Source organism: Hyla sarda, chromosome 7 (genome assembly GCF_029499605.1).
Source record: "Hyla sarda isolate aHylSar1 chromosome 7, aHylSar1.hap1, whole genome shotgun sequence".
Classification (NCBI taxonomy): domain Eukaryota; kingdom Metazoa; phylum Chordata; class Amphibia; order Anura; family Hylidae; genus Hyla; species Hyla sarda.
In genome coordinates, this window is record NC_079195.1 from 1,326,474 (window position 1) to 1,335,269 (window position 8,796).

The 8,796-nt window shown below is 55.8% G+C and overlaps 1 protein-coding gene across 2 annotated transcripts in view; it reads left to right on the forward strand.

Annotated features, from left to right (window-relative positions):
- Positions 1-293: 293 nt before the first annotated feature.
- CNPY3 (canopy FGF signaling regulator 3) overlaps positions 294-8,796 on the forward strand; it is an 11,679-nt gene continuing 3,176 nt past the window's right edge. Inside the window, exons 1-4 of one of the 2 annotated variants that reach the window (XM_056529044.1) lie at positions 294-449; positions 4,619-4,716; positions 6,947-7,076; positions 7,816-7,912. In XM_056529044.1, coding sequence (XP_056385019.1) covers positions 4,626-4,716; positions 6,947-7,076; positions 7,816-7,912 — 318 coding nt within the window. In that variant the 5' untranslated portion in view covers positions 294-449; positions 4,619-4,625. The other variant, XM_056529045.1, reaches the window with a different exon arrangement.

Below are 8,796 nucleotides of genomic sequence, written 5' to 3' on the forward strand. Positions count from 1 at the left end.
GTCACAGTACAGGAATAGTGATGTCACAGTACAGGAATAGTGAGGTCACAGTACAGGAATAGTGAGGTCACAGTACAGGAATAGTGATGTCACAGTATAGGAATAGTGATGTCACAGTACAGGAATAGTGATGTCACAGTACAGGAATAGTGAGGTCACAGTACAGGAATAGTGAGGTCACACTAGAGGAATAACAGACGTCCGCTGACCCTCTATAGTCGCGCAGGCGCAGACAGCTTTTGGAGGGCGCGCTCTCATGCTCCTGACTTTCACTGGTCGCGCAGGCGCAGACGGCTCGGGGGCGCGCTCAGCTGATGCGCAATTTACCGCGCTGGGAAACTGAAGACGCGTCAAGTGACTGGGGAACACGGCGCGCTCAGCGATTGGCTGCCGTACCACGTGATGTGACAGCAGAAAGCGGAAGTTACCGGAGCGAAGCAACAGAGACGGTGAGATGAATTCTCGGGCAACGGGCGGTGACGGCTGGGACCCCGCTCAGTGTGATATGGGGGTCGGTGTCTGTCCCGGCCTGTACCGGAGGGGCTCGTGTGGTGCCGGGATGTGTGACGGCCCGGTGTAGTTATAGGGGCCCGGTATATACGGTTCTGTGTAGTTATAGGGGCCCGGTATATACGGTTCTGTGTAGTTATAGGGGCCCGGTATATACGGTTCTGTGTAGTTATAGGGGCCCGGTATATACGGTTCTGTGTAGTTATAGGGGCCCGGTATATACTGTTCTGTGTAGTTATAGGGGCCCGGTATATACGGTTCTGTGTAGTTATAGGGGCCCGGTATATACGGTTCTGTGTAGTTATAGGGGCCCGGTATATACGGTTCTGTGTAGTTATAGGGGCCCGGTATATACGGTTCCGTGTAGTTATAGGGGCCCGGTATATACTGTTCTGTGTAGTTATAGGGGCCCGGTATATACGGTTCCGTGTAGTTATAGGGGCCCCTGTGCCCGGTATATACGGTTCTGTGTAGTTATAGGGGCCCGGTATATACGGTTCTGTGTAGTTATAGGGGCCCGGTATATACGGTTCTGTGTAGTTATAGGGGCCCCTGTACCCGGTATATACGGTTCTGTGTAGTTATAGGGGCCCCTGTACCCGGTATATACGGTTCTGTGTAGTTATAGGGGCCCCTGTACCCGGTATATACGGTTCTGTGTAGTTATAGGGGCCCCTGTACCCGGTATATACGGTTCTGTGTAGTTATAGGGGCCCGGTATATACGGTTCTGTGTAGTTATAGGGGCCCGGTATATACGGTTCTGTGTAGTTATAGGGGCCCGGTATATACGGTTCTGTGTAGTTATAGGGGCCCGGTATATACGGGTCTGTGTAGTTATAGGGGCCCGGTATATACGGGTCTGTGTAGTTATAGGGGCCCCTGTGCCCGGTATATGCGGTTCTGTGTAGTTATAGGGGCCCGGTATATACGGTTCTGTGTAGTTATAGGGGCCCGGTATATACGGTTCTGTGTAGTTATAGGGGCCCGGTATATACGGGTCTGTGTAGTTATAGGGGCCCCTGTGCCCGGTATATACGGTTCTGTGTAGTTATAGGGGCCCCTGTGCCCGGTATATACGGTTCTGTGTAGTTATAGGGGCCCGGTATATACGGGTCTGTGTAGTTATAGGGGCCCGGTATATACGGGTCTGTGTAGTTATAGGGGCCCGGTATATACGGGTCTGTGTAGTTATAGGGGCCCGGTATATACGGTTCTGTGTAGTTATAGGGGCCGGTATGTACGGTTCTGTGTAGTTATAGGGGCCCCTGTACCCGGTATGTACGGTTCTGTGTAGTTATAGGGGCCCGGTATATACGGTTCTGTGTAGTTATAGGGGCCCGGTATATACGGTTCTGTGTAGTTATAGGGGCCCGGTATATACGGTTCTGTGTAGTTATAGGGGCCGGTATATACGGGTCTGTGTAGTTATAGGGGCCCGGTATATACGGGTCTGTGTAGTTATAGGGGCCCGGTATATACTGTTCTGTGTAGTTATAGGGGCCCCTGTGCCCGGTATATGCGGTTCTGTGTAGTTATAGGGGCCCGGTATATACGGTTCTGTGTAGTTATAGGGGCCCGGTATATACGGTTCTGTGTAGTTATAGGGGCCCGGTATATACGGTTCTGTGTAATTATAGGGGCCCGGTATGTACGGTTCTGTGTAGTTATAGGGGCCCGGTATATACGGTTCTGTGTAGTTATAGGGGCCCGGTATGTACGGTTCTGTGTAGTTATAGGGGCCCGGTATGTACGGTTCTGTGTAGTTATAGGGGCCCGGTATGTACGGTTCTGTGTAGTTATAGGGGCCCGGTATGTACGGTTCTGTGTAGTTATAGGGGCCCGGTATGTACGGTTCTGTGTAGTTATAGGGGCCCGGTATGTACGGTTCTGTGTAGTTATAGGGGCCCGGTATGTACGGTTCTGTGTAGTTATAGGGGCCCGGTATGTACGGTTCTGTGTAGTTATAGGGGCCCGGTATGTACGGTTCTGTGTAGTTATAGGGGCCCGGGATGTACGGTTCTGTGTAGTTATAGGGGCCCGGGATGTACGGTTCTGTGTAGTTATAGGGGCCCGGTATATACGGTTCTGTGTAGTTATAGGGGCCTGGTATATACGGTTCTGTGTAGTTATAGGGGCCCGGTATATACGGTTCTGTGTAGTTATAGGGGCCCGGTATATACGGTTCTGTGTAGTTATAGGGGCCCCTGTGCCCGGTATATACTGTTGTGTAGTTATAGGGGCCCGGTATATACGGTTCTGTGTAGTTATAGGGGCCCCTGTGCCCGGTATATACGGTTCTGTGTAGTTATAGGGGCCCGGTATATACGGTTCTGTGTAGTTATAGGGGCCCGGTATATACTGTTCTGTGTAGTTATAGGGACCCGGTATATACTGTTCTGTGTAGTTATAGGGGCCCGGTATATACTGTTCTGTGTAGTTATAGGGGCCCGGTATATACTGTTCTGTGTAGTTATAGGGGCCCCTGTGCCCGGTATATACTTTTCTGTGTAGTTATAGGGGCCCCTGTACCCGGTATATACTTTTCTGTGTAGTTATAGGGGCCCCTGTACCCGGTATATACGGTTCTGTGTAGTTATAGGGGCCCCTGTACCCGGTATATACTGTTCTGTGTAGTTATAGGGGCCCCTATACCTGGAATATATGGCCCTGTGGGGGGGGGGTGACCATGTCTGAGAGTTGGTGACGCCTCCTCAGGAGACTCTATAGGGCCAGTGACTCCTCCTCTGGAGACGTTATAGGGGGGCGGTGACTCCTCCTCTGGAGACGTTATAGGGGGGCGGTGACTCCTCCTCTGGAGACGTTATAGGGGGGCGGTGACTCCTCCTCTGGAGACGTTATAGGGGGGCGGTGACTCCTCCTCGGGAGACTTTATAGGGTCGGTGACTCCTCCTCGGGAGACGTTATAGGGCCGGTGACTCCTGCTCGGGAGACTTTTAAGGGTCGGTGACTCCTCCTCGGGAGACTTTTTAGGGCTGGTGACTCCTCCTCGGGAGACTCTATGGGGCCGGTGACTCCTCCTCGGGAGACTCTATGGGGCCGGTGACTCCTCCTCGGGAGACTCTATGGGGCCGGTGACTCCTCCTCGGGAGACTCTATGGGGCCGGTGACTCCTCCTCTGGAGACTTTATAGGGCCGGTGACTCCTCCTCGGTAGACTTTTTATAGGGCCGGTGACTCCTCCTCCTATGGGGCCAGTGACGACTCCTGGGGAGACTTTATATAGGGCCGGTGACTCCTCCTCTGGAGACTTTATAGGGCCGGTGACTCCTCCTCGGGAGACTTTATATAGGGCCGGGGACTCCTCCTCGGGAGACTTTATGGGGCCGGTGACTCCTCCTCGGGAGACTTTATAGGGCCGGTGACTCCTCCTCGGGAGACTTTATGGGGCCGGTGACTCCTCCTCGGGAGACTTTATAGGGCCGGTGACTCCTCCTCGGGAGACGTTATAGGGCCGGTGACTCCTCCTCGGGAGACGTTATAGGGGGGCGGTGACTCCTCCTCGGGAGACTCTATGGGGCCGGTGACTCCTCCTCGGGAGACTTTATGGGGCCGGTGACTCCTCCTCGGGAGACTTTATAGGGCCGGTGACTCCTCCTCGGGAGACGTTATAGGGCCGGTGACTCCTCCTCGGGAGACGTTATAGGGCCGGTGACTCCTCCTCGGGAGACTTTTTATAGGGTCGGTGACTCCTCCTCGGGAGACTCTATGGGGCCGGTGACTCCTCCTCGGGAGACGTTATAGGGCCGGTGACTCCTCCTCGGGAGACTTTTTATAGGGTCGGTGACTCCTCCTCGGGAGACTTTTTATAGGGTCGGTGACTCCTCCTCCTATGGGGCCCGTGACTCCTCCTCGGTAGACTTTTTATAGGGCCGGTGACTCCTCCTCCTATGGAGCCGGTGGCTCCTCCTCTGGAGACTTTTTATAGGGTTATTGTTTCGTCTTCGCAGTAAAGTGATGGCCGAAGGTGCGGCTGGTGCGGTTGGTCGTACTTGTCTCCTGCTCATATAGGTCGTCTCTGGTCTCCGTCCACGTGTTTAGGCCGTGGATCAGTAGTTGTGGTCTGATCTGTGACTTGTTTTCCCGCAGGTTCGTGATGTGGCTCCTGCTTGTGGTTCTTCAGCTCGGCCTCGGACTGTCAGGTGCAGCGGACAGTGAATGGGTTCATCTCCCCAACAAATGTGAAGGTATTTGGAATTATCGGCCTCGGCGTTCTCAGAAACAAATTCACACCAGACCAATATGGCCGCACTTCCTGTTGGAAGAAATGGCTGCCAGCCAATAGATTTCCATCATGACCATTGTGTACGCTGTTAAAGGAGTCCTCCGGCGCAGGAACACTTATCCCTTTCTCCAAAGGATAGGTGATAAGTGTCCGACCACTGGGGACCCCTCGATCTCCTACACGATCCCCAATAATGAGCTTATTGATCCCCTCCTGAAGCGGCAGCTCCTGATCAACTACACCAGTGGTCTTCAACCTGCGGACCTCCCAGATGTTTCAAAACTACAACTCCCAGCATGCCCGGACAGCCGTTGGCTGTCCGGGCATGCTGGGAGTTGTAGTTTTGCAACATCTGGAGGTCCGCAGGTTGAAGACAACTGAACTTGACAAACACTGAATCACTATGGAGTCATTTTAAATAGGTTTAAAATTACAATGTTTATTAAAGACTCCCAAAAAGCGCAGCAAACATGTGGGTATGAACATACCATAAAATGGAATGTGATAGCAGAGCAGGAGTCGCGCCATCCCAACGCACGTTTCAACGAGTTCTTCGTCCTGGGGGGTGTTTATGCCCACGTGTTTGCCGCACTTTTTTTGGGAGTCTTCACCCCTGAGCTATTCGCTTTAGATAAATGGACATTCCATGCACCTTATCCAGTGTTATCCATAGTTTACGTGCAGGTAGTGACGTCTCTGCATTCTCCCCCAGTAGATCTTTCCCCCCCCAATAATTTTTATTATGTGATATGTATTTTTAGATGAATTTACATAAACATTGTGATTTTCAAACCTAATTGAAATGACTCCATAGTGATTCAGTGTTGTCTATGGAGCGGAGTACAGCGTTCGGGTATTTTCAGCTGTCCCATAAAGATACATGGAGGGGGGTGTTGGCTGTCACTTCATGATGGTGTCCACACTTTCCTGGGGTCTGCCAAGTAGGAGATTGCGCGGGGTCCCAGCGGGGAGTACTCCTTTAAACTCTCGGCTGTAATGCGGGAGGGGCAGGAGAGCGGGTGTAATGAGGGAGGGGCAGGAGAGCGGGTGTAATGAGGGAGGGGCGGAGGAGCGGGTGTAATGAGGGAGGGGCGGAGGAGTGGGTGTAATGTGGGAGGGGTGGGGGAGCGGGTGTAATGTGGGAGGGGCGGAGGAGCGGGTGTAATGTGGGAGGGGCGGAGGAGCGGGTGTAATGTGGGAGGGGTGGGGGAGCGGGTGTAATGAGGGAGGGGCGGAGGAGTGGGTGTAATGTGGGAGGGGTGGGGGAGCGGGTGTAATGAGGGAGGGGCAGGAGAGCGGGTGTAATGAGGGAGGGGCGGAGGAGTGGGTGTAATGTGGGAGGGGTGGGGGAGCGGGTGTAATGTGGGAGGGGTGGGGGAGCGGGTGTAATGTGGGAGGGGCGGAGGAGCGGGTGTAATGCGGGAGGGGTGGGGGAGCCGGTGTAATGTGGGAGGGGCGGAGGGGTGGGTGTAATGCGGGAGGGGCGGGGGAGCGGGTGTAATGAGGGAGGGGCGGGGAAGCGGGTGTAATGCGGGAGGGGCGGGAGAGCGGGTGTAATGCGGGAGGGGCGGGAGAGCGGGTGTAATGTGGGAGGGGCGGGGGAGCGGGTGTAATGCGGGAGGGGGTGGGGGAGCGGGTGTAATGTGGGAGGGGCTGAGGGGTGGGTGTAATGAGGGAGGGGCGGGAGAGCGGGTGTAATGAGGGAGGGGCGGGGGAGCGGGTGTAATGAGGGAGGGGCGGGGGAGCGGGTGTAATGAGGGAGGGGCGGGGGAGCGGGTGTAATGCGGGAGGGGTGGGGGAGCGGGTGTAATGCGGGAGGGGTGGGGGAGCGGGTGTAATGAGGGAGGGGCGGGGGAGCGGGTGTAATGCGGGAGGGGCGGGGGAGCGGGTGTAATGCGGGAGGGGCGGGGGAGCGGGTGTAATGCGGGAGGGGCGGGGGAGCGGGTGTAATGCGGGAGGGGCGGGGGAGCGGGTGTAATGCGGGGGAGCGGGTGTAATGCGGGAGGGGCGGGGGAGCGGGTGTAATGCGGGAGGGGCGGGGGAGCGGGTGTAATGTGGGAGGGGCGGGGGAGCGGGTGTAATGCGGGAGGGGCGGGTGTAATGCGGAAGGGGCAGTTGAGCGGGTGTAATCCGGGAGGGGCGAGTGACGTGGGTGTGAACGCGCCCCTAAGCTACGAACTTCTCTCTTGCAGTCTGTAAATACGTCGCTCTGGAGCTGAAATCCTCATTTGATGAAACGTCGCGGACGCGTGAAGTGATCGACACTCGCTATGGCTTCCTGGACAGCGATAAAAAGCAGAATAAGATTAAGTACACAAACTCGTAAGTAATTCCTCCAAGCTGCAAAATTACAACTCCCAGCATGTCCGGACAGCCAACGGCTGCAACATCTGCAGAACTTTAAGAAAAGATGATTCTGGATTGTTATATGGAGGGGATAACATATAAAATAAAATTCTCTAGAGCGCCACCACAGGGGAAATACGATATTACACAATATCCACTGAAATGAGCGGGCCACGTATTGTACGAGCACCTCTGGTCCTCTTTTTGTAGCGACATTAGGATCGGGGTTCTGTTCATTGTCTGCGGCGCCATCTAACATTTCCCAGCACTGAATTTGGAAATGTTGGCGCCCATCGAATGCCGCGGTGTCGGCACCATCCATTACATGAACAATTCTATCCCCCCCAACCCATCTGCTTGGTGTCCCCTATCTACAGGACGGGATGAGATGGGAAGACCCGGGCCGGGTGACTGGCGATGCGGGGAGGAGGCTTGTGATGTCACAGCCATGCCCCCTCAATGCAAGTCTATGGGAGGGGGCGTGACAAACCCCTTCCATAGACTTGCATTGAGGGGACGTGGCCATGATGTCACGAGCCTCCAGCGCTGCACCCGACGCTCTAAACGAACACCGGTTGCAGCAGGGAGATCAAGGGGGTCCCCAATGGCGGGACCCCCAGCGATCAGACATCTTATCCTTTCGATAGGGGATATGTTTAGGGGCGGAGTACCCCTTTAAGGTTGAATCCCTGATTACTTGTCTGGCCTCTTCCAGGGATATCCGCCTGATAGAAGTCACAGAAGGTCTCTGCCAAAGACTGCTGGAGTACAACCTGCATAAGGAACGCACGGGCAGCAACCGCTTCGCCAAGGTATGGATGGTGGACGGGGCAGGGTCGGAGTATAGAGGACTGTGATGTTGCCAGCCTATGGTTGGTGGAGGGTAGTGGCCCCCTTCCTGTGGTTGGTGGAGGGTAGTGGCCCCTTTCCTGTGGTTGGTGGAGGGTAGTGGCCCCTTTCCTGTGGTTGGTGGAGGGTAGTGGCCCCTTTCCTGTGGTTGGTGGAGGGTTGTGGCCCCTTTCCTGTGGTTGGTGGAGGGTAGTGGCCCCTTTCCTGTGGTTGGTGGAGGGCCCCTTTCCTGTGGTTGGTGGAGGGTGGAGGGCCCCTTTCCTGTGGTTGGTGGAGGGTGGAGGGCCCCTTTCCTGTGGTTGGTGGAGGGTGGAGGGCCCCTTTCCTGTGGTGGGTGGAGGGCCCCTTTCCTGTGGTGGGTGGAGGGCCCCTTTCCTGTGGTGGGTGGAGGGCCCCTTTCCTGTGGTGGGTGGAGGGCCCCTTTCCTGTGGTTGGTGGAGGGCCCCTTTCCTGTGGTTGGTGGAGGGCCCCTTTCCTGTGGTTGGTGGAGGGCCCCTTTCCTGTGGTTGGTGGAGGGCCCCTTTCCTGTGGTTGGTGGAGGGCCCCTTTCCTGTGGTTGGTGGAGGGCCCCTTTCCTGTGGTGGGTGGAGGGCCCCTTTCCTGTGGTGGGTGGAGGGCCCCTTTCCTGTGGTGGGTGGAGGGCCCCTTTCCTGTGGTGGGTGGAGGGCCCAGGGCCCCTTTCCTGTGGTGGGTGGAGGGCCCCTTTCCTGTGGTGGGTGGAGGGTAGTGGCTCCTTTCCTGTGGTGGGTGGAGGGCCCCTTTCCTGTGGTGGGTGGAGGGTAGTGGCTCCTTTCCTGTGGTTGGTGGAGGGCCCCTTTCCTGTGGTTGGTGGAGGGCCCCTTTCCTG